Genomic DNA, 17,305 nt, shown 5'->3' with positions numbered 1-17,305 from the left:
CTATTAATCTTCAAAATTTGCTAATTTTTATTTCATTTATTTATTTATTTTTTCTTTCAAATAGATCATGATGATCATGATTTCCAAGTACTTCGTTCCGACAAATTCGGTCAACTTCATGCAGGAGTACGCCGTCCAAGTTTGGATTAATTCCATTCTGGAGAACCTTCTTGAAGGAGAGGATGATGGTATTATCAAGCGTGAGAGCGCATTTGATTACACCTTCATTGTCAATAATCATCATGCGACTCTCACTAAAAATACCGATGATTTGTGGTGGTTCAAACTCTGCTGCGATGATGGCGGGGATGAATGTCTTGAGGATGTGTATAGCTTTATACACATGCTTGAGGAACCTACACCTTTATCACCAGGTATATATATATATATATATATATATATATATATATATATATATATATATATATATATATATATATATATTCATTAATCATTATCTTTTCTAAGTATTTGTTATTCTATAATTTTATATGAATTTTTAGATATCGAGGAATCATTAGTCATGGAGACTGATGATTTCAATTACAACCCGGATGATAGCTTCAACTGGAATCTCCATGATAATGAACTAAATTGGAATCTTCAGGAAGATGATTTTATTACCGAGGAATTCGATGCAGCAGATGATTTGAATGGCTCAGATACTGAGCGAACGGTGATACCACTCCAATTTGGTGGTAAGCCGCAATCATATATTTTTAATGGGGACCGTGAGCCTTCGGGATCATCGTCATCATCATCATCATCGTTATCATCAGGTAATTCATTAATCATTATATCCTTAGTAAAGAGATTTGAAACGATTCAACCCACACACAGTGTATATATATATATTAGGGTGGTCCTTATGTTGGGTTTTTTGAAATTTTTTTTCACGATAGTTCAAAATCGGTTCAAAATCTATAAAAAAAAAAATCATGCCAAGTTATAGCTCTTAATTTTAATATTAACCCCCGCCCCCCGACGGTCAAAGTTTTAAAGGAAAATATCATGGGAAAAGTTATATTTTTACTTTGGAATTTTTTACGTCATAAACTAACCAACAAATCACATCAAAAATATTTTTTCTAATGCAAAATTTAACGGTCTACAAAAAGGTCTCTTAACATTTTTTGATAATTCTAACGGTTTTGAAGTTATTCGAGGTCTAAATTGAAACTATAATCTTTTTCATAGTTTTTTCTGTTTTTTTGGTCATTTAATAGTTCATAAATCATGAACCGGTTATTCTTTATAATCTCATTGGATTTTTTTGTTTAGAAAATTTTCAAAGTAACTGTAACTTTGGAATAATAGTAACACTAATTCATATTTTTAGCCTGAACTGTCGAACATTTTAAAGATTTTTAACTTTTTTTGGATACAAAAGAAATTCGGGACCTATTGTCTCGATTTTTATTGTTATTGGTACAAATATCAACAAACTCCAATTTCAAATTTTGATTTCTGGTTAAAAACATTTGAGAAACCGATCATGCCGCCATCTATTAGATTTTACTTCAATCTCTAACATTAAAATTAATTCTCAGATTACTCATAACCTACATTTATTTCTCAGCTTGATCAAAATCGTTCAATTACTAGTACTGATGCCTTTTTGATATATAAATAAATTTTTTGAGTTCATTTATCCGATATTTAAGTAATCAGTTAAATATGGAGTTATCACGTTTACATCAAAACATTTTTTTGATTGGTGATGTTGACGTTCAAATCGTAGGTAACAAATTACCATCGAAATTACAAGCTTTGAAAGTGTTATTTTTTTATACACGTATTTTAAATAATACTATCACAGATAGTGTTGCTGCAGTGATTGATGAAATTATTGTGTTTTGGAAGAAAGCTCGAATTCCCGTTCAAGATGTGCAAAGATGTCGAGATAAGTTGAAAAAACTGTATGATGAGTGGCGCATACTTCTTAAATATAGAAATCGGAGTGAAGTTACTGTGAAAAAACAAAATGAATTTTCCTGTTCATTAAAAAAATTATTTGACATCGCACCGTCAAATGTATTTGAAATGGTTGATGAAAATTCCAAAGAATTCTTGAATAATCAGAGATCAGATGAACGAATTGGTTTTATTGCAAATATTAAAACGAAATACGATGACGATGAAATTGGTGTTAAAAAATTAGAGAAACAATTGGATTTCGAAAAACGAAAATTGGAAAGTGAAAAAGAAAAATCATTATTTGGTAAATTATAATAATCAACTTACTCATTGATATTTTATTATTTTATAGTGAAGATATTTTTGTCTTATCATTATCCTTTTTTGTAGACAAAAACGTTGAACTCTTATCAAGCCAAGGAAGTGCTCAATCAGTCTCTAGTGGAGAAGTATACATTCCAACTACTGCCGGCCAATTTAAATCAAGAAATATAAGAGGAACTAACAATATTCTCAACGAAAGAGTTGTAGCTACTTTTGACCGTTGTAAAGTAAGCGACAGAGATGCTGTGTTTATAACTACAGCTATTTGTCAGTCGCTTATCGATTTAAAATTATTAGAAGTAGATATTAATTCCATTATTGTCAATCGATCATCTATTCGCCGATGTCGGCTTACTATGCGAGAGTCAAAATCAATAGAAATAAAAAAACATTTCCAAGACTTAAAGTTATCATCTATTGTTGTACATTGGGATGGAAAATTATTACCTAATTTGTTAAATACAGAAACTGTTCATCGATTGCCTGTAATAATTACTTCAGAAAGTAAAGAAATTATGTTAGGTGTACCAACGAGTGAAGATGGAACTGGAATGGCACAAGCTTCTGTAGTTCATAAGACATTATGTGACTGGGGATTCGACATATCTGTAAAAGCAATATGCTGTGACACTACTCCTTCAAATTTAGGCCTTCGTAATGGTGCTGCTGCATTACTGGAAAAATTGTTAGAAAGAGATTTGTTATATCTTCCATGTAGGCATCATATATTTGAAATAGTCCGAAGATATGTCTTCGAAGCTGTTATTCCAAATACTGTTGGTCCTAATGTTCCACTTTTTATCCGATTCCAAAAGCAATGGGGAGATTTAAATAAACTCAGTTACAAAACAGGTTTAGATGATCCGAAAAATGATAATATCTTGACAAATGAAAAAATTGAATCTATTAGAACTTTTGTGACTGAAACTCTTGCATCACAACTGCCTCGTGATGATTACAAAGAGTTATTAGAGCTTACTTTAGTTTTTATCGGTGTCATCCCCGAAAAATTTAGTTTTCGTAAGCCAGGAGCATGTCACCATGCACGATGGATGGCAAAAGCTATTTATATATTGAAAATGTACATGCTTCGGGAGCAATTGTCATTGAAAAAAGGTGAAGATAATAAACTACGGCAAATATGTGTTTTTGTGACAATGGTTTATGTAAAAGCTTGGTTTTCGTCGTCAAATAGTGTCAAAGCTCCGTACCATGATCTACAGTTTATAAAAGAACTCAACAACTTTAAGGCAATCAACAGTAATCTTGCTACTGTGGCAATTAGTAGATTTATGAATCACTTGTGGTATTTATCACCAGAATTAGCAATCATGGCTATTTTTGATGAGGAATTTTCACAAGAAACAAAATTAAAAATTGTCGCTAAGCTGCGTAAAGAAGAAGAAACAATTGTGATTGATGATATTCCGGAAGAAGACTTAGATTATACTAGTGAAAAATGTAGTGTTAAACGCATTCAAACTAAGAGCATAACTGAATTATCATATAATGATATTGACTTTTTCGTAACTGCAGAATCGATCAATTTTTTCAATAGATTCGAGTTACAAACAGAATTTTTAAAGATTCATCCTTCTGAATGGGCTCATAATGAACACTATAAAACTGCATTACGATTCGCTAAAAAACTATCGGTTGTGAATGACTGTGCTGAAAGAGGAGTTAAAATAGTGCAAGATTTTTGTAATCGTTATACTAAGGATGAAAAACAAATGCAATACGTGTTACAATTGGTTAAAGATCATCGTCAAATGTTTCCTGACGCACTTCAAAAAACTAATGTAAAAACTTCATGAAAGTATCTGTAATTAAAAATAAAAATGGTAATGTTTGAACATTTTCGATTCATTAAAATATTAATAATACACTTCTTTAATTGATTAATACTTTTCACGTAAATTATAGTTCAAAATTATATGCATAAGTAAAAAAGTAATCTAATATGAATAATAACCTGTCTATGATTGTTAAATTATTAAATAATGACCAGAAAAACTATGAAAAAGATTATAGTTTCAATTTAGACCTCGAATAACTTCAAAACCGTTAGAATTATCAAAAATGATAAGAGACCTTTTTGTAGACCGTTAAATTTTGCATTAGAAAAAATATTTTTGATGTGATTTGTTGGTTAGTTTATGATGTAAAAATTCCAAAGTAAAAATATAACTTTTCCCATGTTATTTTCCTTTAAAACTTTGACCGTCGGGGGGCGCGGGTTAATATTAAAATTAAGAGCTATAACTTGGCATGATTTTTTTTTTATAGATTTTGAACCGATTTTGAACTATCGTGAAAAAAAATTTCAAAAAACCCAACATAAGGACCACCCTAATATATATATATACAGGGTGATTCAGAATGACCTTCACAGCGGAAAACTGTAGATAGAGGGGTCGATTCTAAGAATAAAGTTCCTTAGTCGCTTTTCGATATTTTCAATAGTTTTTGAGTTATTCAAAATGTAAATTGACCAATTACAGACAAGCTTTAGAAATTAAAAAAAAATAAAAAAGAATAATAAATAAGTTAAGTAACACTGCCATAGCAGACTTCAAGTTAAATGATATTTATTTAATTTGAAAAGTTCGATTTCTCACAGAAAAAAAAAAAAACATGCAATTACAACCTAGAACGTATTTGTATATTTTTTTTTATCTTTTCCTTTTCACAGAAAACATTATTGACTTAAGATGATGCAATTATTAAAAATATAACTTCCGGAGAATTGACAAAATAAATTACGTATTTTTAAATACGTCTCACTGAATATCTCGCTGGACGTCTCGCCGGACATCTCGCTGGCCGTCTCTCTGAGAGTCTCGCAAATATGCTATGACACACATCAAGCGCTTAGCGAAGTCCTGAGCGAGACCGAGCAAGCAAAATCAACGGATTTTCAATAATTATTTTATGTATTGTCTATATCTATATTTTTGTCTGTTTGAAATTGCTATTATTTCAGTAAGACAATTTTATTAGTTAAAATTTTTTTATTTATTCTTGATTGAAGTTTATATATTTAAAAATACATAATTTATTTTGTCAATTCTCCGGAAGTTATATTTTTAATAATTGCATCATCTTAAATCAATAATGTTTTCTGTGAAAAGGAAAAGATAAAAAAAAATATATATATATACGTTCTAGGTTGTAATTGCATGTTTTGTTTTTTTTCTGTGAGAAATCAAACTTTTCAAATTAAATAAATATCATTTAACTTGAAGTCTGCTGTGGCAGTGTTACTTAACTTATTTATAATTCTTTTTTATTTTTTTTTTAATTTCTAGAGCTTGTCTGTGATTGGTCAATTTACATTTTGAATAACTCAAAAACTATTGAGAATATCGAAAAGCGACTAAGGAACTTTATTCATAGAATCGTCTCCTCTATCTACAGTTTCCCGCTGTGAAGGTCATTCTGAATCACCCTGTATATATATATATATATATATATATATATATATATATATATATATATATATATATATATATATATATTGTGACGTTATTTTCACGACCGGGGTCTATTTAAAATTAACGTCACTAGCGCCAACGAATTTTTGTAGTTTTAAGCTGATATTTCAAGGCCAAATACCATAGAAAATATAATTTTAAAGATTAAAGAAAATTGTTTTGTGAATTAAGTGAGTGTTGATGCCGAGTAACGAAGTTTATAGTTTCAGAGTGAATTTAAAGCATTAATGTTACAGTTGAGATTGTAGAATTTTTAAGAGTAGATTCAGTTTTTAGAGTCAAGTTGTGAAAAATATCAAGGTCAAGTCATTCATGGGTTTTATTGAGTTATTTTTGAGTTTTGGGTTTCGAATTTTGAGTTTTGAGTTACGAGTTCTGAATTTTTAGTTTTGGGTTTTGAGGTTGCAGAGGACGTGGGTAAGTTAGCGTTTCCGTGGAGCGGGACTATAAGTCACCCGGTTTCGTTTGACGTTAGACACCAGTCTAACCCTTTGAGACTTCCAGGTGGAATGCCTAAGTCTGGTTGAGATGCCAGCGCTCCAACGTCAAGGAATATGGCGAAAGCATAGGGGATCAATTTAAGTTTTCGGTTGTTTACGTTTTCGCTAGTTTTAATCATTTCTAGCGAATAAAAAATTATCTACTTTTGTTTAATGTTACGTTTACTTTGAGTTTTTGAGTTTCGATCCCAGCCGTAGTTAGTTCCTGGAGAGCATCCACCAAAGGAATATCCGTACTCAGAACCTCAATGGTTTGATTAAAGATTCAAAATATTTGGGAATTAATTGATTATAGAGATTTTAGTTGTGAGAGAGTCACGTTTAGCAGTCGAGTTTTGGACTTCGTAGCGTACAGTCGCGTTTGAGAGTTGCCGCTGGTCACTTCAGGTGATCGGACGTGCGTAGAGTTTTCAGTTCCAGGTTAAGATTTCAGTCTTTTGCATTTTATTTTTGGCTCCAGATAAAATTACAGATTTATTAAGTTGTTTAAAATAAAATAAAAAGTTACTCAGCATCCACATTGTTTTTATAAGGTATGAGATCGCTTTATTTTTTGTAATTTGAGCGTTAATAATCGAGTTCTTGGTTATGAGACATTAGATAGCCGATTCCATAGAATATTTTTATGTTGTAAATAATTTAGAGTACGTTGACAGATTTATTCGAGAATATTGTTCAAGTTGTTTAGATTCATTTTATTTATTTGGGATTGTTATTTCAAGATTTATTTATTTTATTTGTTTAATTTTATAAGAGTAAGAATCTGTAACATGACTATAGCGTTTCCTATTGTTAGTTATGTCGTTCCGATAATATTGTCGGAGTTATGTTCAAGTTTGTTATTTAGGTTAAAGTTTTGGTTAAATAAATAAGGATTTGGTTGAGCATAAAATTTTGGTGTTGCGAATAAAGTCATTGCAATCATGGATCCACTCTCTACTCGAATCACACCCTCTCTCCACAAACCAGCACACTGAGCAACCCCAAGGTATCCCGTTGTCTATCCGGTCTTTGGTTATTTCGTCTATATTTTGTTAAGTTTTGTGTTTCCGGTTACGTTTACGTTTATTGGCTAGTTTGATAATTTCTAGCGATTAAAAATTATCTAATCTCGTTTAAGTTTTGGTTACGTGTACGTTTATATTTAAGTTTTAGTTTGAGTTTGGCTAATTAGATAATTCCTAGCGGGTAAAAATTATCTGATTTACGTTTTCACTGGTTTGGTAATTCCAGTGATTAAAAATTACCTGGCGCCCTAATTTTATTGAGACCAGAAACCAAAATCGGGAAGATACCGAAGTATAATTTAGAATTTTAAGAAGAAGTAAGTTCCCGTAAAACCCCAAGGAAAACCCGATTCTAAATTAGCGATTCCCGCCAAGGTCTGGAAGCGGGGAACACTGTAGCGATCGAACACCTGGATCGACTTTAAAAATTCTCGTTATAATATATATATATATAACATGAAAGAATTCAAGAACAATGAGTTATTATCTCGATTGAAAGCAAGAATAAATCTTATATAAAAGTGACTTACATATTATCCCAAATTCTTCGTAAACCGATTCAATAGAAACTTGCTTAATAGAGTGCTTTTGAGTGGGTTTAGTACACCACACAACTTTGGTGTCGCTTGTCACCACTAATTCCATCGGAACCAAATTCTCAGCCTCTTGAGCGTATTCGGGGTCTGCACGTTTACTTGTTATGCTTGTGAATACGATAACCTGAAACATAATTATTCAATTAATATTTAATAACAATATTAGGTGTCATTCTGTCGATAAATATAAAATTATCTTGATTTATTTATAATAAACCATACCATTTTTTCAACTACTGTTGAATTAAGAATTTAACGGCATCATGAAATCCACGATTAACAATAAATATGTCATTTGGTAACAAAAGTTTTTTTAAGCTAAGATCTTCTAAAACAATTCTTATAATTGCATCATTTAGGTTGCCGTCAAAAGGCCCAGCAAAGTCAACAAGAAAACCATTAGTAGTGCATAATGTAATGGAAAAGGCTTGCACACATGTGTATTTTTTTGTTCTGAATATAATTTTCTTTGATAATAGTTATTTCTACTCTTTGGTGTCGTATGTATGTACCATCTACAATTAAAACTAGTTTTTTCACCAACATTCAATAGTTTCCTGACAGTATCACAGGTATTGTTAATGTTCTTGACGAGAAACAGCATTATATCCAAAATAGTTCGGAAAAATATCTTTTTCAAAACTTACAATTATTTGTGTACAATATTCTGATACCCATTGTTCGTACGGTAAGCAAAAAATACTAGCAATTGTTTTATTCGAATTGCCGGTCTTGAGCTTGAATAGAGAAATAATTAAAGCTTGTATAACAGAACGATTACTTGTATCTCCCATTGATTTAAGTAACGATCTAAGACTTATTATATTTTCCCAAGATAGACCAGTCGAAGCGTTCACTTGATTTTCGGACATATTAAATTCATTCATTCTTTCAACGATTGATAATTGTGACCTATCTGCCAATGCGGTAAATAACAGTATTAATTCTGTTTTTTCAATTTTACTAGTGTTAGAAATAACCCGTAAATTCAATAATTTGTCACAGTTTTGCTTTCTGTCTAATTGGCCTTTAATCAATTTATCAACAAACTAAACATTTAACAATAACCTACAAAAATTATTAGGGTGCCACCAGGTTTGTTATCACAGTTCGAACTAATTTTATGAACTAGTCTTCACCGTAAATGGCGTATGTCACGACTAAAATAGTATACTACATCACTTGGGAAGGAAAATAAGAAAAGCCTCAGATCACATGTAATTGTTGGTCCGAGGCAAAGCCGAGGTCAACAAACATGTTATCTGAGGTTTTCTTTTCTACTTTCTAAAGGCTGTAATGTAACGGGTTGATTCCGTCTCTTGGTCACCCCTTTATTCAAGTTTCAAATTTAAAGGCGCCACTGGAATTTTTATCATGGTTTCCAGAACCGGTCCAAGCAAGAGAGATACCGCAGGATCGAGAGAAATTATAAAAAATTGACATAAATATGAACAATTAAGATTACCATTAACTATAAATTTATTTACTTAATTTTACAACAATTCAAGTATCATATTAAGTCTCACACGCTCTCTTATACATATAAAGTTTTTCATATTTCTAACAATACCCTCATATGTAGCGTCTATATCGTAGTTTCTATCAAAATTCCTATTCCTAACGATACCCTCATATGGAGCGTCTATAGCGCAGTTTCTACCTAAATCGCGCTGTCCACAGGATCTTCACGTTCTATGACTCTAGATATGACCCTGGGTGGTCGCCCGGACCCCTGCCCAAGGTTCATAACGTCCTTAGCCCTTTCGCTGTCGCCCGGACCCTCACTATAGGACTAAGGAACCTGAAGTCGACTAAGACAGAGGAGGATACCATGACACTACTCGACAACCTGCTAATACTAACCTCCTCGACAGCCCGTGAACGAGGAGTATATACTGTAAAATAATTTTCCACACACACATACACACAGTTCTCAATAAAAACAATTTATTCAAATACACACTCGATTCAAATTTACAATCATTTTAAAATTCTCTAATACTCTTTCAACATGACTTCTTGGGAATTAAATGTCCCAGTCCCTAACATGACTTCGATAAATAATTTTATTAAATCCTGGTTGTTTAATAATTAGTATCACAGCAGCGTTTTATTCAACCAAAATTTTAGATTAATTAAAATTTACTCGAATTCAAACTGCCTGAATAATCGGCTTATGTCTCTTTTGAATTCCAGTCAAGATTTGAGACTTAGTAGATAACTTGGCTAAATTTTTCCAAGTCTAAATTTTTATGTTAATTATTTTTGAAATTATCGTACTGGACTTTGACAGATTTATTCATCAAAGTTTTTAAACAATTTTGATCTATTGACAATTTTACGCTTGTAATTTTTTTAATTGAATTTACTGACTGATAACTTTAATTTTCTAATTTAAGAAATTGATATCCATTATAATTTTATTTTAAAATTTTTGATACTTTCCTAAAATTAAGTTTTAATTATTAATTTTCATTTCAAATTTTCATTTATTTTAAATGTTGATCTTATTAAGTAATTTTAGTCTAACTTGGATGAGTTTTTGGGTCATTTTGTTTTTAATTTCTAAATCATACTAAATTTGATCGGCAGAATTTTGCCTTGACGAATGACGCAACCTAATTCAAATTTGTCGGTACCAAAATTTCTGATTTGTAAATTTTAACTTAAATTTATTTTGGGATTTCTGTAACGTCTACGCAGCCCAGTAGACTAAACAGTCTGCATTGTGGGATTTGGACTGCGTTGATGTTTACATATGGTAACCTGAGATTCATCGTTGCTAAAAAGCATTATAAAAACCTATTGTAATTATTATTCGAAAACACATTCTGTCTTCAGACTTCATGGCAGAAGAGCAATCTCTGCTGGTCCGAGGCTGAACTTGTCAATTTCGTTTTAATAAACGTATTTAATTGTTAACCAATTGAAATGGATACTTATTAAAACTTTCACCCAGGGTTAGAAGCGCTTATCAGCGTTCGACCCTGGTTTCTTTACCTTGAGCGCTAGTCAGCGTTCAGGTATCCTATCCTCAAAATATCCTAATTATTACTCAGGGTGTGAGCACTTATTAGCTGTTCCACCCTGGTGAAATCGCCAAGAGCGCTAGCCAGCCTTCAGGCACTGTATCCATTACCTACCTGAAGGCAGGTAAAATAAAAGTAAATATTAAATTATTTTATAAAAATTAAATCAATTAAAAAGTACTTCTGGGAGGAATCAGTGACATGACCCACCTGGACTCTATCGACTTCCTAATGAGGTCAAAATCTGGATTTATATTATTACATAAAATTAATTACCCCCAAAATTTGGGAACGTAACAAAACATACATTTTCTGGATGATTGTAGACAACCAAGAACACAACATAAGAAAATTGCAGATGTAATATTTATTTATTAAATATCGATGCTCGTAACTATTCAAATAATCTCAAAAAATACTGAATATACTCTTCAACGTTTCCTATAACCTCATTTTAGATTTATTTCTCTAGCTCAATTATTTTTTAAGATATAGCTGTTTGATAGACAATCATACATACAACCATATCTCTAGATGAAAATGGAATACGGCAGAAAAATTCGTATAAATTGCATACGCACATCGAGTTGATACCATAACGTAAATTTGAATAGAAGTTGTCAGTGGTGGCCGATTCACAATACTTATCCTGCTACACTCTTTACCGGTCCTAATCGGTTCAAATTGTATTCATAATTTAAGTTCAGTAAATCCCTTTCCAATGACACCAACTGCGATGTAGTCGGTCGTGCTGTTCAAAAGTTATGAAAGGTTCACACACACACACACACACACACACACACACACACACACACACACACACACCGATAGACCGATTTTACGTCGGTTGGCGCCATTCGAAAGGGCTTGGCTAAACTTAGATTTTGAATACAATTTAGATCGATTCGAGCCGATAGATTTCAAGAAATCTCAAGAAACCAGTGAAAAAAAATTTTTTTTAAATGGTTTCTTTGAAATAACTTTTAAACGGCTTTACCGACCAATTCCAAAAACTAATTAGCTTTTAACTTTGAAAAACCACGTCTATTGCCGCTAATCCAGATAAAATTGTTTCGTATGTTCGAGAGATATCGTGCAGGAAAGAAAACTTGAAGAAGTGTTTGTTCGGAATTTCTCCGAAATTTTTATCTAAAAATTTTTGTTGTCGATTTTGTTGAAGGATATAAAAAACTGCATCGATTGCTGCCAATCGCTTGAAAATAGGTTGATTCATTCCAAAGTTATGGCAATTTGAAATTTCAAAAAATAGCGTTTTATTAAACATTTATCAAACTTTTGAGCTCAAAGAGCTTAACTGGTAGAGTCTTTGGTGCATAACCAAACGATCTGGGTACAAGTTCCGTTATGGGCTGTCCAAATTATTTTTTCGGTTACCGAAAATTCCTACTTAGTAAGGTCCCCCTTCTCCCTTAATCGTTTGTTTTCCCCAGTTTCCAAAATTTATCTTTAATGACAAATTCAGCTATGATATATGGCTACATATACCTTATGGAAATACTTTTCTAAATTTGAGTTTGAAAATTCGAAAAATATCGTTTTACGAAACATTTGCCGGACTTTTGAGCTCGAAGAGCTCAAAAACGTAATAAGTGCAGTTTTGAGCGCGTAGGTATGGATTCAGCAGGAAGTTGCAGGGACGGCTTTTAGCGTCAACCGTTTTCCAGATTTTTCTTTATGAGAAATTATAATTTAACTATAATCATTTAAGAAATAAAAATTAATTACTTTAAATTATTAGTTATTACTTAATGGAATAGATTTAAAATTTTTCTATCACAGTATAATTAATCTAAGAATTGATTGTCAAGATTAAATTAAGAAGTTTATTCTAAAAATTATTTTAAAGCAATTTAAACAATTAAAATATTAATAATTAATATTTGATAAAATAAAACATCAATACCGTAAATTTCATACAATTTACTGGCATTATTGAATATCAGACTCAGGCGAAATAATATCATACTATAGATTACGATCTGCCAGGTAATAATAGGTTTCTAAAATGATTTATAATGAAATATTACATGTTTTTCTAAAACTATAAAGTAATTTATATATTTGAAAAGAGATTTAAACTATTAATTAACATTACATAAAATTGCAAATTTTCTCGAAAAACTTGATTACAATTTTGTTTGCAGCAGAAATTTCCTTAATTTGAAGTACGATGCCGGAATTAATCATTGAAAATAAACCTCCATCTTTCAACGGCAAGACTATCACTTCCATGAAAATTTAACATTCTATTGAATTAGAATAATCTTACTTGAATTAGTCTCCAGTGAGTTTTTAACTTCCCGCTAAAAATCTCAGATTTTCAAAAATCGGGAAGTTATTGTTTTCACCCCGTTTTGCAAAAATCGAGTTTTCATCAGATCTCGACGTTTAAAGGTCACCGGAAGCTTCCCTGACTACCCCCGCGATGTTGTCACTATGTGTGTGTGTGTGTGTGTGTGTGTGTGTGTGTGTGTGTGTGTGTGTGTGTGTGTGTGTGTGTGTGTGTGTGTGTGTGTGTGTGTGTGTGTGTGTGTGTGTGTGTGTGTGTGTGTGACTATATGACTCGCTTTTAACTTTTGAACGACTGAACCGATCGGAACGAACTAAACGGCGTTCTAAAAAATCCCCTCAAATTTAGATTTCCGGAGAATTTGAACTGATTGGGACCGATAGATTTTAAGAAATCTTGAAAAATCTCAAAAAAAAAATAAGAAAAAAATCATTTTTGAAAGTGGTTTTTTTGGAATATCTTTTAAACGGCTTCATCGATCAACTTCAAAAACTCATTTGCCCTTAAGCTTGAAAAACCACGCTGATCGTCGCCAATCTGGTCAAAATCGGTTCATTCGTTCGAGAGACAACGTGAACGAAATGAAATCGAAAAAAGTGTTTTTTTGACATAACTTCGTTATTTCTTTTCGGATCGTTTTTGATTATAGAAAATAATTTTAGAGCTTACAAAATTGCATCGATCGCCGCCAAAAACGGGAAAATCGGTTGATTGGTTCGAGAGAAATCCTCGATAAAATATTTGGACACAAGTGTTTTTTTAACATAACTCCGACATTTTTTGGAATAACTTTTAAACGGTTGCACTGATTGATTTCAAAAACTAATCAGCTATTAGTATAAAAGAATTACGTCGATCGCCGTAAAGCCGGTCAAAATTGGTCAATTCGTACAAGAAATATCATGAACAAAAAAAACCAAAAAAAGTGTTTTTTTGGAATTACTCCAAATTTCCTAGTTTTATCAATTCAAAATTGAAGATTCATCATGAAACTAAAAAAATTGCGTCAAATTCTGCCAACCGCTTGAAAATCGGTTGATTTATTGAAAAGTTAGTGCGGTTTGAAAATTTAAAGAATATCGTTCTATGATACGTTGTAACAGTTTTACCTGCTCAGGTTGGCCCCTAATCAATTTTATAAATAAACAAACAAAACTAACAAACAATATAATTATCAGGGCGCCACCCGGATTTTTAATCACGGTTCCTGGAACCGGTCCAGAGCTGAGAAATCTTATCCTTAGAATAGAGAGATTGAGGAAGGTGCTGCTGAATAATGAATAATTAATTAACAAGATTGATCAATATTTATTAACAATAAAAAAGGAAAACTTAACGGTATCTTCACTTAAAACAAGTTAACAAAATTCAATCACTCACACGCTATCCACACTTAACAATATTCTTATTCTCGACGAGCCCCTTTCGGCGTCTACCCGTCGATTTCTAACACGTGCCCCTTTCGGCGTCTACCCGTATAATATTTTACCAACTAACTAAACTTATAATCACCCGCACAGAGACGAATCGTATGCAGGGGTCGTTGACTCGGCTCACAGGAGTAACAGCCTATTGACGAAACGCAGACCTAGATACTCCTGCAGCTTATTCACACTTTGCTACAGAACAACAGCCCAGTGACGAAACGTAGAACTAGATGTTCTGCAGCACACTCTCATAACCCGCTCCATCTGCAGCAGTAACAGCCTAGTGACCAAACGTAGACCTAGATACTCTTCAACTTACACATAACCCACACTTGTCTTACACTAACACTACTGATTTGACTTTATTTATAATTTAATAATTAAGAATAGTTTAATTTTATTTATAACTTAAAATTTAAGCCATTCAAATATTCAATGATTAGAATTTATTAAAACGATAACTTTCAATTAATAACCTATTTCCAAAATAGCCTTAACTAACTATTACAATTTTCAAATTCCGATTGTTAACTTTCTTTGAATTAAAGTATTATTTGGATTAAAATTCCTAAGTAAGTTATAGTCACGGTCTTAATAATATAACAATAATTATTTAAAATAGGAGGTCGTAATACCTTGAATTAACTTTGGATAATTAAATTAATCATAATATAAATTTCTCAATCAAGTTAAAAATTTTTAACAGAAGTTTAATTAATTAATTCTGACTAAATTTTTCCTGTGACATTTTTGACTCAAAATAACCAATTCTTTGGACTTAATGTCCACGCCGGTAATTATTTAAAATTACTAAATTTTAAATAATTAAGTAATTATTAAAAATTACTAAATTTATAATTAATAAATAAAATAGTTTTACAATCAAATATTTTCAATAATTAATTCTTAATAAAATATCCGATAATTATCCAATAGTTTTATAAATTATAAAAGAATCGACATAAGTCGAAGCATTCAAATTTATTTGCTAGAACATGCGCTAGCTTAATTGTCTTTGACCTTGGGTATTGGAATTTACTGCTACACAAAATGTACTGACGCTCGACCAAAATTCCACGAATCAAAGTTTGTAAATTATTTTTCAAGTAACAAAATTAATCTATTTTTCTTAAGTTAATTGTTATAAAAATTATAACAATTTATTAACGAATTCTTCGGATGTTCATTAATTAATTGAGAAATTTTTAGTTGTTAATTTTTTCCCGCAAGATCGATTGAGTGACTCTCGGGTATAAGCCCCCAGGAAAATTACTCGATCCAAACTAGCAAATGTTCAACTATTATTTATTGATAAAAATTTTTTATATAAAATAAATTGAGAAGAGGTAAAATAGACCGAATGCAAACCGCGGTCCACTTTCCGCTCACGGAATGAAATTTGGTACCTTAGCTTAGACTCGATGAAAATCCCGATGCCTATCTAACCTGGTGAATTCTCCTGGATAGGTATTGCTCGAGTTTTCCTGGTATCCGTTGTTTTTTTCCACTCCGGGGATCCGACTCAAATTCAAATTACAAATTCCTGTAACAGTAAAACAGTTAATAATTTTACCTTCAAGATTGAAAAGACAATCTTGATAATTTTCATCGCAGCGTTCCAAAATTAACGTGCGAATAATTAATTGACTCTTTTCCTATGAACAGTGGCCGGTGCGGCTGGTTATCAAACCTCTTCTGATTGTCACACACGCCGGCTCCCGAGTACTTACCCATTTTACCCCCCTCTTAATTACTACACGGAAGGCGCCGAAGATCGTGGCGCGCCAGTGCTGAGTCGACTAATTATCGACCTCTGGCGACTTATCTAAATATGATAATTTACCCTGTTACAACTTCTATCAGACTTTTAAGCTCGAACAGCTCAAAATAACACATAAATTGTATTTTTGAGCTCGAAGAGCTCAAAAACATCATTAGTGCAGTTTTATGCACCTAGGCATGGAATTAGCGGGAAGTTGCACGGATGGCCTTCACGGTCTACCGTATTCCTAATTTTTTTTTTGCTCTTTTGGGTAATCTGCTCATAGGTTTGGTGAACAATGATTTATTATTACGATGATTTCTTCATAAAATGAAGGACCGATTAACGGCACTAAATTATGCGCAGAAAAACTTGATTTGTTTTAAATCGTTTGCCCATAGCGACATATTAAACACTAACGTTTTAAATTGTCATTTCTGCTTAATAAAATTTGATTAAAAGTCGATACTGAAAACGATAAAATACTGCGACCTGGATAGCTTGTAGTGTTCAAATTATTATACAACTTCGTTGTTATTACTTATATTTATTAATAATTGTAAATATCACTAATTTTACTTTCACATAAATATTTATCACGGATAAGTTTATTTATTCGAGGCTGGAATCACAATTAGTAAGCAATAACGGGAATGCAATATAAGAAAACTTGGTTAAGCATGCACAAGTCATGCGGTCGAGAAGCAAAGTCTCCGAAATCGCTGCAACCAAGCCAAGAAGCACAGAATAATGTAACTGATAAGTGAGGAATATATCAAAACAATTACTGAAACAGACTAAATTAGTTCTAGAATAACTTAGAGCGCGATTAATTGATTAGAATAATATAAGATGAGATAGATATCAAGATGCGAAAAGCGCGTTAAACAAAAGCAAGAGAGAGCTCAATGAAAATGCGAGCGAGAGGGCACCTG

The 17,305-nt window shown here is 31.9% G+C and overlaps 2 protein-coding genes across 2 annotated transcripts in view; both read left to right on the top strand.

Annotated features, from left to right (window-relative positions):
* The first annotated feature begins 21 nt into the window (after positions 1 to 21).
* LOC141537087 (uncharacterized) overlaps positions 22 to 17,305 on the top strand; it is a 57,575-nt gene continuing 40,291 nt past the window's right edge. Inside the window, exons 1-2 of the mRNA XM_074257920.1 lie at positions 22 to 374; positions 504 to 698. Of these exons, the coding sequence (XP_074114021.1) occupies positions 68 to 374; positions 504 to 698 (502 nt within the window). The 5' untranslated portion in view covers positions 22 to 67. The remainder of the gene's footprint in view (positions 375 to 503; positions 699 to 17,305) is intronic.
* The window catches only part of LOC141537118 (dystrophin), a 264,817-nt gene continuing 248,204 nt past the window's right edge, over positions 693 to 17,305 (top strand). Inside the window, exon 1 of the mRNA XM_074257959.1 lies at positions 693 to 779. The gene's annotated coding sequence lies outside the window, so the exon portion shown is untranslated. The remainder of the gene's footprint in view (positions 780 to 17,305) is intronic.

Source organism: Cotesia typhae, unplaced genomic scaffold, assembly GCF_013202065.1.
Source record: "Cotesia typhae breed Kobodo isofemale line unplaced genomic scaffold, CoteBio_Ctyphae scaffold_58, whole genome shotgun sequence".
NCBI lineage: Eukaryota > Metazoa > Arthropoda > Insecta > Hymenoptera > Braconidae > Cotesia > Cotesia typhae.
Note: the sequence above shows the minus strand (reverse complement) of the source record. Positions and strands in the feature narration are given on the sequence as shown.